Source organism: Sorex fumeus, unplaced genomic scaffold (genome assembly GCF_029834395.1).
Source record: "Sorex fumeus unplaced genomic scaffold, SorFum_2.1 ptg000110l, whole genome shotgun sequence".
NCBI classification, from domain to species: domain Eukaryota; kingdom Metazoa; phylum Chordata; class Mammalia; order Eulipotyphla; family Soricidae; genus Sorex; species Sorex fumeus.
In genome coordinates this window covers 1,752,021-1,765,113 of record NW_026606167.1, presented here as the reverse complement: position 1 = coordinate 1,765,113, position 13,093 = coordinate 1,752,021, and the positions used below count along the sequence as shown (strand labels likewise).

Sequence of the window (13,093 nt, the reverse complement as noted above, 5' to 3'; positions counted from 1 at the left end):
GGCTCACATGCTCTTGCTCTTGAGTATTTTCCACACCCAGCTTCCTCTGCATCTGCTCCCCGTAGGCTTGTTGAACCTGACCTGTCACCTCTCGTTTAGAGTTAACAGGTCATTGTCTAACAATGGTTCAGTCTGTGGGTGGAATTACATGAAGTTTTTTCTTTTTAAGATCACACAAATTGCTTTTTTTTTTTTTTTTGCTTTTCAGGTCACACCCGGCAATGCACAGGGGTTACTCCTGGCTCTGCACTCAGGAATTACCCCTGGTGGTGCTCAGGGGACCATATGGGATGTTGGGAATCGAACCCAGGTTGGCCGCATGCAAGGCAAACGCCCTATCCGCTGTGCTATCACTCCAGCCCCCGCTTTTTTTTTTTTTCTTCTTTTTTGGCTCACACCTTGCAATGCTCAGGGGTTATTTCTGGTGGTGCTCAAAGGACATATCGGATGCTGGGAATAAACCTGGGTTGGCTGTGGGCAAGGCAGACGCCGTACCCACTGTACTAGTGCTCTGGCCCCAAGATCACACAATTATTATTTTATTTTGCTTTTTGGATTACACCTGACGATGCACAGAGGTTACTTGTGGTTCATGCACTCAGGAATTACTCCTGGTGGTGCTCAGGGGACCATATGGGATGCTGGGAATTGAAACTGGGTCAGCCGTGTGCAAGGCAAACGCCCTACCCACCATGCTATCACTCCAGCCCCACAAATTTTCTAAATGCTCAGTGTTATACACAAAATATGTACAGACTGTTGTGTATATAATACTTTAGAATATAACAACGTAGAAGGGCATCACTTATCTCAAGACACCTCTGGCTGCCTGTCCCTCCTTGTGGAGTCTTGCCATGGGCATAGGCCATGGGCACAAAACATGCCTGGACACAAGGCTAGTCTACCCTGGTCTGGGCCCTGCTCCTCTCCCTATAAGGTCACATCACCCCTGTGGGTCAGTAGGGTGTGTTCTGCTCCTGGGAAGCTTCATCCTGCCCTGCCAGAGACTCAGTAGCCCATGAGTGAGAATCACCTCAAACTGAACTGCCTGAAACAAATTTTGTACATACGATCTCTGTATCTGCTTTGGTCCCTTGAGCCCAGTAGAAGTGATCCTTGAGTGCAGAGTTAGTAGTAGCCATGAGCATCACTGGGTGTGGTGCCCACTAACCCCCCCCCCCCCGCCCCCCCAAATTTTGTCAGTCCCAGGAGTCAGGAGACAGGCTGCAGCCTCACAGCCTCACTCTTCAGTCTCTGGTCTTCATACTGCATGGAGAAGCTCCTGCATGTTCGTATGCCCACAGCAGAAGGCATCAGCCCTTGCCACGGGACAGCCCGTAACAGCAGCTGGCTCCTTCAAAGCTAGCAGGGGAGACAGCTGATCATGAAAGTGCAGGCCATCCCACTATTGTAAAAGCATCTCCTCGCCCCCACTAATATGATCATAATACTAAAATAAAAGGAAAAAAGAGGGCAGGGAAGGAGAGTGGACCCTTTAAAAAAATGGTTTGGGGCAGAGCAGAACAGGCGGAATTAACAAGCGCCTTACCCACTGCACTACTCTTAACCATTTCAGGAAAAGTGGGACGTACATGGGGGAGGAGCATGGTTGGTTGGGTCTTGAGTGAACTTCTCATCACGCAGACACCAGACGAAGTACCCTGGGGTCAGGGAGCGAGTGCTATGGGGAGGGCGTTTGGTTTGTATGCAGCTGACCCAGGCACCACTCGGTACCTCGTATCGTCCCAGAGCCCACTCAGGAAGTGACCCCTGAACCAGGAGCCCGGTATAAGGCCTGAGCGCGGCTGAGTGTGCGCCTCCCCACGGAAAAGTAAACGTGTCGGAGACGGAGTACAGCGGGTAGAGCACTTGCCTTTCACGCTGCTGACCTGGGTTCGATTCCGGGCTCCCCACGGGGTCTCCCAAGCCCCCAGAGTGATTCCTGGGCGCAGGGCCTGGAGGAAGCCCCCAGCGCATCGCCAGCCTTGGCCTGGACAAACAGAGCCTGCAGGGCCCCGCCCCGCCGCGAGGGGGCGCTGCCGACTGTCCTCCGCCCGGCGCCCCCCGGGGTCCGCCTGGCCCGCCCCGCCGCCCGCCGCCCCCGGGGTCCGCCTCGCCCCGCCGCCCGCCGCCCCCGGGGTCCGCCCCGCCGCCCGGCACCCCGCGGCACAGACGGGCAGGCGGCACATCGGCGTCTTTATTCAGCGGTAGCGCGCGAGCAGCGCCGCGAACACGCAGCGCAGGAACCTGTCGAGCGAGGCGTGCATGGCGGGGCCGAAGTCGCCGGGGTAGTGCCGGGCCAGGGTGACCAGCAGGCAGTGGCCCAGGAGCTGCGGGGAGAGGAGCCTTCGCGAGCGCCGCCCCCCAAGGGCCCCGGCGACCGGGGGCGCCCCGCGCCCCGCGCCCCGCGCCCACCTGGAAGTTGGTGGGGTCCACACGCAGCCGGTGCGCGTGCAGGTCGCCCAGCGCGGACAGCGCGCCGGGCAGATCGTCCAAGCTGCCCACGGCCTCGGTCAGCGCGTCCGCCACCTTCTTGCCGTGGGATTTCACCTGCGCGGAGCCGGGGCTCAGGTCCAGGTGCTGGAAGTAGGTCTTGGTGGAGGGGAAGACCGCGAAGGACCTGCGGGGGCGCCCGCCGGTGAGGGGCGTCCGCGGGCGGGGCCTAGGGAGGGGCGCGGGCTGGGGTCGTGCGCGCGCGGGCCGGGCCGAACCTCTCCAGAGCCTCGGTCGTGTAGATGCCCAGGTTGCTCCCCATCTTTCTCCACAGCGCGCGCACCGCCGCCCGGTCGGCCGCGGACAGAGCCATCGCCGCTCCCTGCGCCCGGCGTCCCGAGCCCGGTGTCCTAGCCCGGCGTCCCGCGCCCGGGTCCCGCGCCCCGCCCCGCCCCGCCCCGCGCCTGCGCTGTTCCGGCCGCCAAGGGGCGCCGGAACAGCGCAGGCGGTCCTGGTGCGTGCCCACCTTGGACGGGATGAACCGCTGGTGCGTGCCCACCTTGGACGGGATGAACCGCTGGTGCGTGCCCACCTTGGACGGGATGAACCGCTCCTGCCTCCACGCCCCATTTCGCTGCTGTATGGAAGAAGCAACTGTTTACGCTGTATTATTAGCATTACATAATCGCATTCACACACAGATTTGGGCATTGAATACCAATTTTTATATCTCTCTTAAGTCTTTTTTTGGGCCTAGGGTCCTGTGAGAAGTAGGTGTTTTGGGGGCCAGAGCGATATTACAGGGGGAAGGACCCTTGGTTGCATGTGGCCCACGCGGGTTTGGTCCTCAGCACCTCCAAGAGTGAGCCAGGAATCAGCCCCTAGCACCTCCGAGTGTGGCTCAAAAACTAAGAAAGAAGCAGATGTTCTGTTTTGTTTTGTTTTTGGGCCACTCCCGGCGAAGCTCAGGGGTTACTCCTGGCGGTGCTCAGGGGACCATATGGGATGCTGGGATTCTAATCCGGGTTGGCCTCGCGCAAGGCAAACGACCTACCCGCTGTGCTATCGCTCCGGCTTCAGAAGCAGATGTTCTTTTTGGACAACAGACACTGAGTGCCTTGGACATACCCGCTGCAGCATAGCTGAAACCTCTCAGAACTCCTTCCACACCACTCACATCTTTTAAAAAATGTGCTAAAATCGATATAGCAGAATTTGCTATCTGAATTTACTATGTGGACTTCTGTTTTCATTCTGTTTTGGGTTCTTGGGCCACACCCAGAGGTCCCTATGGACTTCTCTCCGTTTTGCGTTCAGGGACCATAGGTGGTGATCCACATTCAGGACCAATATGCAAGGCAAGCATTTTAACTCCTGTAATGTCTCTCCCGAGTCATTGTGTTTTATTTTTTGTTTATTGATTTTTTTTTGGACATTTGTCTTCAAGGACTTGATCTCGTAGCTTATGTCAATATTTCATTGCTTTTTAGAACTGAGTCATATTTTATTGAGACCATATTTGTGCTTTCAACCACATATAGAGATTCAAGTTGATTCATTGTTAGTCCGAGCTCCATTTCTCCTAGTAGTGAAACCAGGTGGTTCTCCCTGAGCACTTTTGCTGAGTCAACTACTGTTTGGAAAGCCTCAAAGCCAGAGGTGGGGGACTGACTCCCAATTATCCAAGGACATTTGGGGCCAAGGAAGAAGAGACACTTGCTCTCAGGGACTCTGGACTGGGTTTAGCATCTCTGGGGGAGGAAGCACCTCAGATCCCATACTACTGGCCGAGGTGTATTCTGTGTCTCAGAGAGCCCACCACAGGGCAAGGCTATGCAAGCTGGGCTCAGACCCCTGCTCGAGGACTGACTGTGATGGCCCCAAATACCATGTCCGCAGAGAGCATTCCAAAGGTGATACCAGGTGGAAGGGGCTCTGGAAAGAAATTGCCTAGCATCTGCAGGCACTGCCAACAGGCCCCTCATTTCATCTAGATTTCCAGTGTATCTCTGCCTCTAGATACAGAGGTGCTGAGCCGGATTCGCCCAGGAGGAACCACCACATTGCCCCTCTCATGGGCTGGAGACTGGCACTTTTAGTGCAAGGGTGTACAGCGTGAGCCCAAAAGGGCAAGTGTGAAGGGGCAAGGGCGCAAAGGGGCAGGTAATGAGACTGTCTCATCCGCCCACTCCCCCTATCCTCTGCTCCCTCTGGAAAGGGTCCCTGTCTGACCCTAGAGGCCAGGAGAACCGGCCCCACCCCACGACCCCCAATCGACCCCAGAGAAGCCAGGCACACACACACACTGCAGCCAAATCAGGCTTTATTCAGACTCAGGAAATGAGGGAGGCCCCGGGCAGGGGCACGATAGCCGGCTCCAGCTTAACGGTACTTGGAGGTCAGCACGGTGCTCACGGTGGCCAAGAACTTGTCCAGGGAGGCGTGGACGGCAGGAGTGAAATCCGCAGGGTGGTGGCTGGCCAGGGTCACCAGCAGGCAGTGGCTCAGGAGCTGCGTGGAGGGGAGGAGTGGGGTCAGCGGAGAGTGCCGACCCAGCGCCAGGTCCTCGCTTCCGGAACCCCCTGTGCCCCTGCCCCGCCCGCACTCCGGCCCCCCCGCCGGGCAGCACGCCCACCTTGAAGTTGACAGGGTCCACACGCAGCTTGTGAGCGTGCAGGTCGCTCAGCGCGGACAGCGCGCCGGGCAGGTCGTCCAGGCTGCCCACGGCTTTGGTCAGCGCATCGGCCACCTTCTTGCCGTGGCCTTTCACCTGGGCGGAGCCAGGGCTCAGGTCGAAGTGGGGGAAGTAGGTCTTGGTGGTGGGGAAAGACGCGAAGGTCCTGCGGGGAGGAAAGCGGGGCAGGTGGGTGAGATGGGCCGGCCCAAGGCGGTGCGTGGGCCCCCACCCCGGCGGGGTCCTCACCTCTCCAGGGCCTCTGCGCCGTAGTTGCCGGCCTGGCCGCCGACCTTGTCCCAGGCGGCCTTGATGTTGGCCTTGTCGTTGGCGGAGAGCACCATGGTGGGTTTCTTCTGAGTCTGCTTTGCGACCAGAATGTGCAAGCGGCTGCGCGAGCGGCTTTTATGAGCCGGGCGCAGGGGGCGCGGCCTCGCGGGCCGCGCTCATTGGCTGGCGCGGGGCGGGCGTGCGAGGGTGAGGTGGGGCGCTCGGGGCGGAGGCTGAGTCCCTCGAGATGCACCCCACTAAGCTGGCTACGGGGGGAGGGGGAGGGGGCGGCGGTCGGGTCGGCGTATACTCTGTGATACGAGGGCCTGTGTTCCCCGAGGGCCCCTGCGCATCCCCGGCCGTTCCGGAGGCGCCCGCCGCGCACCCAGGCTTGCGGCTCGGGGACCTGTTGGCCTTGGGCAGAACCCAGGCAGGAGCCGTGACTGTGCTGGAAAGCAAGGCCGACTTCAGGGCAAAGCGAAAGGGCCGCGTCCCCCTGTCCCTCCCAGACTCCCAACCGCAGCCCTCCAGGGCCAGCTTCCCCTGGCGCTCCCACCCCCAGAGCCAGACCGTGACCGATCCCAGGAGGGGAGTTAGCGGGACTGGCTTGGGCTGTGGCTCCTTCACCAGGGCCGCCCCGGACTGCCCAGCCCAGGGACGCCTGTTTCGGAGGGTGTGAGCGCTCCACTCTACCTCCCCCCAGGGCCTGGGGTTCACACACACAACCCGGGCTCCCGTAGTTGTCCCAGGGCAACAGCTAGCGAGCACCGCGGCAGGATCCCTGTGCCTCTGTGTTAGGGGCAGAAGTATAAACCATCCCGCAAGGAGTCCCAGGCCCAGAAAGGCCAGGGGTGCATTCGGGCGCTTTCAGGGGAGGGACAGAGAGTGAGGCCAAGAATGGGAAGGGGCTGTAATTCCACTGGCACAGATCCCTTACTGGTAACAAGTGGGGTGAAGAGAGGACTGACAGGGCGGGACATTAGAATTTGGGGAGCAAAGGAACCAGGGAATGATGTGTCCTTTCTTGAGACTAAAGAGAAAGATGGGGCTGGAACCATAGTGAAGCAGGTAGGGCTCTTGCCTTGCACACAGTTACCCCCGGTTTGATCCCAGGAATCCCATATGGTTCCCCACATCTGCCAGGAGTGATTCCTGAGGTCAGAGCCAGGAGTAACCTCTGAGCATTACCAAGTGTGACCCCCCAAAAAAAATAGAGAGAGGAAGGGGGGGGAACAGCATCCTTCAATTCCCCCCTTTCATCTTCTGAATCTTCTCCAGCCATGACCCCTATGTCTGGAGGGAGTGACTCTAAAGGTGACCCAGTGACCCAGACAGAGAAGCACCAGGACAGGTCAAGGCTCTGTCCTGTCTCCCTGGCTCTGCCTCGGGGCTTCTCTCTACCCGGGCATTCTCATAAGTTCTGCTGCCCTCCAACTCAGCTCCTTTCCTGAGCCTGTCCTGAGCCTCAGACCCCATCTGACTCTGAAGGAAAAGAGCAACGAACACCTGGGTTCTTGAGGCACAAGACACCTCAGGTCGGACAACCCTCCTGCTGCATCATGCGCCAGTGCCTTGGCCCCTGATCCTTTTGAAGTCACACTGGGGAACACACCTCAGCCAAGGTGCACATTATTTCTCTAGGGGTCACATTCAGTGGTGCCCAGGGAACAAGGGGCACTATGCTTGTGGGTGTCTTTGGAGCTCAGAGGTCACTTCCATTGGCACTGGGGCGCACATGGTGCCTTCCACATAATGGCATGTCCCCCACCACTTGGGCCATCTCTCCAGCCTTTATGCTTCGCATTATTGGTATGGGAAGAGTTTTGACATGTGTAGAAGGAAAAGACAAATGAGTTATGAAAATAATAACAGGTAACAAATAGTAAAATAACAGAAATAAAGATATGACAGTCTGTGAAATGAAAGCAACTGGATTGAACTGGCTGGACGAGAATAAGGAGGTCGTTCCATAAGAGTTTGGGCTTCAGGCAAATATTGCTGGTTTGATGATATTTTTTTGAAGGGATCACACACCCAGTGGTGATGGGAGGCACCCCCAGGCTCAGTCAGGCACAGGGCCAGGGCGGGGCAGCAGTGCTAAGCTGGTACCACACTCAGGGGTGTGTCAGGCCGGGTGGTATGATGCTGTATATATATTTTTAAATTATTTATTTAATGTTGTGGGGTGTCACAGTCAGCATTCTGGGGGATATGTAGGGCCAAGAATCAAACCAAGGATCTTGAACATATAAAAATACATGTTCTATCAGTTTTACCACGTCCTCTGCCCCAGTATGTTGGTATTTTTTGAGACAGGGACCAGATCCAGCAATTCTAAGGGCTTACTTCTGGCTCTGTGCTCAGGAATCACGCCTAAAGGAACTGGAGCACCATATGGGTGTTCAGGCTAGGGAAGGAGCCTGGGAGTCAGCCTTGAGCAAGGCAAGCGCCCTACACACTATGCTATCGTCCAGTCCTCATGATATTTTTGGCCAAAAAAGTTGTGTGGTCAGAGATATCACTGTGTTCACCCAGCACAGGATAGGAGCCAATAAGTTAAAAAGATGTGTATGTGAGAGTGAAAGGAGAGATAAAGCAGGCATAAATTTCAGTTTCTTTCCCAATGGTTTTTATTTTGTGGAGTCGGGGATGAGCACCCAAGTACTGCCACCCTGGCTGGTGGTTCAGTGTAAGGCTCTGTGGAATGTCAAAGACTGCGTCCAGTCTAAAGGCTGCATCCAGTCCCCAGCTATGCTTAGGGGGCTTGTGGTGCCAATAGTTATCTGGGGTCAGCTGCAAGCAGGATATGCTCCCTAACCCTCTTGTGTTTTTCTATGTTTGGACCACACCTGATGGAGCTCAGGGCTTAATCCTGCCTCTGTGCTCCGGGATCACTCCTGGTAGTATTCAGAGGACCATATGGAGTGCCAGGCATGGTCAGCTGCGGGCAACTATCCAGGCTGTGTTTTTCTATTTCGGAGTTAAAGTGAATTGGTTGTAGAGCAGAGGAAAAGTGGCTCATGAAGAAGGCACAGCTGGCAGCTATTCAAGTCTTGCACCCAAACCAGAGGAACGACCCCCCAACTCACATCCTCCCCCCAAATGTTATTTACTGCCCTAGAGACGATTGTCCTTGGGATCTAAGTGTGAGTCACCTGCTCATCCCATGGGAGTACTGGGAGGTTGGCTGGGGGGAAATGAGGTGCAGACACATGATCAGGATGTGTTGTGGGAACTAGGCCACCTCCAACATGCTGGCCTCTGCCCTTCCTCACCTTCTAGCTGAAAGCTGGGTCCCCAGGGAAAGCTGGGGCTTGGGGCCTGCTCCCCACTTCATTCTCGAACGGTGAGGGCTCATGGGGCTGGAGCAGTAGTAAATGGGGAAGGCACTTGCCTTAAATGCCGTCGACCTGGGTTAGAGCCCTGGAATCCTATATGGTCCCCCAAGCACCACCAGTAGTGATTCCTGAGTGCAGAAACAGGAGTAACCCCTAGGACCTCAGGGTTTGGCCAAATGTAAAAGGAGAGGGACTCAGAGAGGGCTCTGTGGTCTGTTCGGCTTTCCTGTTTTCCTTCCTCCCCCCGTATTCTTGTTAATTTGTGGTTATTTGGGAGGCCACACCAATGGTACTGGGATGTTGTACTGAGATTGCTTTTAGGGCTACAGGGACCAAGCTTCCTGCGTGTGAGACTCTCCAACCCTTGGCAATCTCTGCTGCCTGGATTAATCTGCACTGGATTGCTTCGAGGATCGGCCTGTTCTAGTCAGAGAAACTTCAGAAGAGGGTCCCCTAACTGTCAGCTAGAAGTAGTCTGTCCCTTCCCAGAGCTATGGCCAGGGTCACTAATTTCCTGTGGTGGGTGTCTGCCTGCTGTTCCTAAGCAGTGGCTGTAGTGAGAGGAGACTGTCTCATCCGCCCACTCCCCCTTCCCTCTGTTCATGCTGGAAAGGATCCCTGTTGAGCCCTAGAGCCAGCAGAACCAGCCCCACCCCACACCCCCGTTCTACCTCAGAGAAGTCAGGCACACACACACACTGCAGCCAAATCAGGCTTTATTCAGACTCAGGAAGTGAGGGAGGCCCGCGGCAGGGGCACGGGTAGCTGGCTCCAGCTTAACGGTACTTGGAGGTCAGCACGGTGCTCACGGTGGCCAAGAACTTGTCCAGGGAGGCGTGGACGGCAGGAGTGAAATCCGCAGGGTGGTGGCTGGCCAGGGTCACCAGCAGGGAGTGGCTCAGGAGCTGCGTGGAGGGGAGGAGTGGGGTCAGCGGAGAGTGCCGACCCAGCGCCAGGTCCTCGCTTCCGGGACCCCCTGTGCCCCTGCCCCGCCCGTACTCCGGCCCCCCCGCCGGCCAGCACGCCCACCTTGAAGTTGACAGGGTCCACACGCAGCTTGTGAGCGTGCAGGTCGCTCAGCGCGGACAGCGCGCCGGGCAGGTCGTCCAGGCTGCCCACGGCTTTGGTCAGCGCATCGGCCACCTTCTTGCCGTGGCCTTTCACCTGGGCGGAGCCAGGGCTCAGGTCGAAGTGGGGGAAGTAGGTCTTGGTGGTGGGGAAAGACGCGAAGGTCCTGCGGGGAGGAAAGCGGGGCAGGTGGGTGCGATGGGCCGGCCCAAGGCGGTGCGTGGGCCCCCACCCCGGCGGGGTCCTCACCTCTCCAGGGCCTCTGCGCCGTAGTTGCCGGCCTGGCCGCCGACCTTGTCCCAGGCGGCCTTGATGTTGGCCTTGTCGTTGGCGGAGAGCACCATGGTGGGTTTCTTCTGAGTCTGCTTTGCGACCAGAATGTGCAAGCGGCAGCGCGAGCGGCTTTTATGAGCCGGGCGCAGGGGGCGCGGCCTCGCGGGCCGCGCTCATTGGCTGACGCGGGGCGGGCGTGCACGAGGCGGGCCTGCGCGGGTGGGGTGAGGTGAGGCGCCCGGGGTGGAGGCCGGGTCCCTCCTAGATGCTCCCCAGTAGCGGACTGCAGGCGGGCCGGTCGGGTCTGCGTATCCTCTGTGATGCGGTTTTCCGAGGGCCCCTGCGCATCCCTGCGCATCCCTGGCTATTCCGAAGTCGTCCCAGGCTTGCGGCTCGGGGACCTGTTCTATCAGTTTTACCACATCCTCTGCCCCAGTATGTTGGTATTTTTTAAAATTTTTATTAGTGAAATACCATGAGGTACAGTTGTAGACTTACAGATTTTTGTGCTTGGGTTTCAGTTATACAATGATCAAGTACCCATCCCTCCACCAGTGCCCATTCTCCACCATCACTGATCCCAGTATCCCTCCCACCCCCCATACCCCAACCCACCCGGCCTCTGTGGCAGGTCATTCCCTTTTGTTCCTTCTCTCCTTTTGGATGCTGTGGTTTTCAAAAAAGGCATTGAGTGGCAATCATATTCAGTCTATAGTCTACTTTCAACATGCAGCTCCCATACTGGGAGGATACTCCCAACACTCTTTATTTGGTGCTCCCTTCTCTATCTGAGCTGCCTTTTCCCCTAGCATGTGCGGCTGGCCTCCAAGTCATGGAGTAAACCTCCTGATACTTATCTCGGCTATTCTTGCGTGTTAGTCTCCTATTTTGTTACTTTATGTTACCCAGATGAATGCAATCTTTCTATGTATGTCCCTTTCTTTCTGATTCATTTCTCTTAGCATGATACTTTCCATGTAGTACCACTTGTATGTAAATTTCATGACTTCATCTTTTCTAACTGCCGTGTAACCCTGTCAATGGCCAGGATCCAGAGACTATAACACCAACCTCCCGGAAGAGAACAAAGCAGAATCTCCTGCCCCCGTGCCTGGCTGTCCTCACCAGGGCCCCTTGGAGGAAAGCGGGTTGAATTTCCCTCTCTGCTCAGAGCAGAGCCCTGACAGCTGAAGACCTCCAGGAACCAGCCAAAGCCATGCTGAGACCACTCTCCACACGCTTGGATGAGCCTCACACATGAAGAAACCGGCAGAGGAACCCAGGTGTGCAGGACCCGGGGCTGAGATCTCCAAGCCTGCTCGGTTCGAGACTGGGCCTCCTCCACCCAGCTCCCCCATCTTCCAGTAGCTAGACAGTTATACCTACCAACTGCCGTGTAACTCCATCAATGGCCAGGATCCAGAGACTATAACACCAAACTTCTTATTCTCTAGTTCTTGCTCTCAGAGAACCTGGCAGGCTACTGAGGGTATCATACCAGCACATATGCCTGAATAGGAACACCTGTAAAGTTTATTTGTGTTTTCAGATTACCGAGAGTATCCCACCCGCACGGCAGAGCCTGGCAAGCTATCCGTGGTGTATTCGATATGCCAAATCCAGTAAATACAATGGGTCTCATTTCCCTGACCCTGAAGGAGCCACCAATACGGCAGCCTTGAGAAGGATGTGGGAGGAGAGGCTGAAAAAATCTCAAAGCCGAAACTAGGCTGCCAAAACAAAGAAAGACAAAAATGACTGTCTGTATTTTCAATGCACATATGCTGGCATCAGATGCATCCATCGAGGACCTGATGGTACAAGCATGAAAGATCAAGTACGACATCATTGGTCTGACCAAGATGAGAAGGCATTAATCACATCACGCCGTTTTCGACACTGGAGAAGGACTGTTCCTCGGAACATGCGACAAAAGAGGCATCGGTGATGTCGGGGTCCTTGTCAACACGAACTTAGCCATGGACATTGATTCATTAGAATGCCTAACAACCCAAATCGGACGATTACACTTGATTAGATGTGGCTCACTGCCGGCAGTTTCTATCTTCGTTGTCTACGCACCAACATCCATTATGATGAAGGAGAAACTGAGAAGTTCTATATGGAGCTGGAGAAGTTCTATAAAGAAGACCACACCTTCTACAAGATCATTCTCGGTGATTTTAATGCCAAGATAAAAGATCAGCTGGAGAACTCCATATCGGGACCCATGGCCTAGAATGGAACAAACAGGGTGACAGACTGTCTGAGTTCATCATGTCGACCAAGACCATTCATGGTAACTCACAGTTCCAGAAGGCCGATCTAAACGTTGGACATGGGAGTCTCCTGGTGGACGGTTCCACAATTAAATTGACCACATCATATTCAATTGACGGTTTTGCCTGACCGATGTCGCTGTTGTCCCAAAATTCCAAATGGGATCGGACCACCATCTCCTTCGTGCAAAATTCTACTTCACAGAGCGGGGAGAAAGGACTGCAAAGTTTAAGAAGAGAACTCCCAGAACGACCACCAACTGGGAGCTCTTTGACTCTGTTGCGGCAACATGGGAAGATGCCATCATTGACAACATTGACGAGGAATACGATCGACTGGTTCAGCACCTGCATGATTGTGTGAGGAAGGCCAAGAGAAAGATAACCACAAAAAAAGCCCTAGCCAAACAGGGCATTCAAACTCAATACATAGGATATTCCATGAGCTGTATTATGGATTCAATACCAGGATCTCTCCATTCTACAAAGAAGTGATCATCGATGTCAAGAGAGGGGTTTGGCAGGGTGATACTATTTCACCAAAACTCTTCAATGCCACCCTTGAGAATGTCATGTGACAACTGAAATGGGAAGGAATGGGAGTGAAGATAGATGGTTGGCAACCACACCACCTCTGCTTTGCTGACGACATCGTTCTAATAACACCAAACATTAGCCAAGCGGCACAAATGCTGACTGACTTCGACCATGAGTGTGGAAAGGTCGGATTACAGCTGAATCTCACAAAGACAATGTTC

General features: G+C 55.7%; 3 protein-coding genes across 3 annotated transcripts; all 3 read right to left on the bottom strand.

The window, feature by feature from the left end:
• Nucleotides 1–2,201: 2,201 nt before the first annotated feature.
• On the bottom strand, nucleotides 2,202–2,858 carry LOC130043009 (hemoglobin subunit theta-1-like). The gene is made up of 3 exons (XM_056135314.1): nucleotides 2,712–2,858; nucleotides 2,416–2,620; nucleotides 2,202–2,330 (listed from the first exon to the last, which is right to left on the bottom strand). The coding sequence occupies exons 1-3, from the start codon at nucleotides 2,804–2,806 to the stop codon at nucleotides 2,202–2,204; spliced, it is 429 nt and encodes a 142-aa protein (XP_055991289.1). The 5' UTR covers nucleotides 2,807–2,858.
• Nucleotides 2,859–4,739: 1,881 nt separating this feature from the next.
• On the bottom strand, nucleotides 4,740–5,499 carry LOC130043004 (hemoglobin subunit alpha). The gene is made up of 3 exons (XM_056135310.1): nucleotides 5,357–5,499; nucleotides 5,069–5,273; nucleotides 4,740–4,944 (listed from the first exon to the last, which is right to left on the bottom strand). The coding sequence occupies exons 1-3, from the start codon at nucleotides 5,449–5,451 to the stop codon at nucleotides 4,816–4,818; spliced, it is 429 nt and encodes a 142-aa protein (XP_055991285.1). The 5' UTR covers nucleotides 5,452–5,499; the 3' UTR covers nucleotides 4,740–4,815.
• A 3,915-nt stretch (nucleotides 5,500–9,414) lies between these two features.
• On the bottom strand, nucleotides 9,415–10,174 carry LOC130043005 (hemoglobin subunit alpha-like). Its single transcript, XM_056135311.1, has 3 exons — nucleotides 10,033–10,174; nucleotides 9,745–9,949; nucleotides 9,415–9,620 (listed from the first exon to the last, which is right to left on the bottom strand). Exons 1-3 carry the CDS (start codon nucleotides 10,125–10,127, stop codon nucleotides 9,492–9,494), a joined length of 429 nt encoding a protein of 142 aa, XP_055991286.1. The 5' UTR covers nucleotides 10,128–10,174; the 3' UTR covers nucleotides 9,415–9,491.
• Nucleotides 10,175–13,093: the final 2,919 nt, after the last annotated feature.

Excerpts from the sequence above, each read along its gene's own strand:
- LOC130043004 (XM_056135310.1), bottom strand. The coding sequence starts at position 5,451 with ATGGTGCTCTCCGCCAACGACAAGGCCAACATCAAGGCCGCCTGGGAC. Across the intron at positions 5,274-5,356 it reads GGCGCAGAGGCCCTGGAGAG|GACCTTCGCGTCTTTCCCCA; the intron begins GTGAGGACCCCG and ends TCCTCCCCGCAG. Across the intron at positions 4,945-5,068 it reads TGGACCCTGTCAACTTCAAG|CTCCTGAGCCACTGCCTGCT; the intron begins GTGGGCGTGCTG and ends CCCTCCACGCAG.
- LOC130043005 (XM_056135311.1), bottom strand. The coding sequence starts at position 10,127 with ATGGTGCTCTCCGCCAACGACAAGGCCAACATCAAGGCCGCCTGGGAC. Across the intron at positions 9,950-10,032 it reads GGCGCAGAGGCCCTGGAGAG|GACCTTCGCGTCTTTCCCCA; the intron begins GTGAGGACCCCG and ends TCCTCCCCGCAG. Across the intron at positions 9,621-9,744 it reads TGGACCCTGTCAACTTCAAG|CTCCTGAGCCACTCCCTGCT; the intron begins GTGGGCGTGCTG and ends CCCTCCACGCAG.
- LOC130043009 (XM_056135314.1), bottom strand. The coding sequence starts at position 2,806 with ATGGCTCTGTCCGCGGCCGACCGGGCGGCGGTGCGCGCGCTGTGGAGA. Across the intron at positions 2,621-2,711 it reads ACGACCGAGGCTCTGGAGAG|GTCCTTCGCGGTCTTCCCCT; the intron begins GTTCGGCCCGGC and ends GCGCCCCCGCAG. Across the intron at positions 2,331-2,415 it reads TGGACCCCACCAACTTCCAG|CTCCTGGGCCACTGCCTGCT; the intron begins GTGGGCGCGGGG and ends CTCTCCCCGCAG.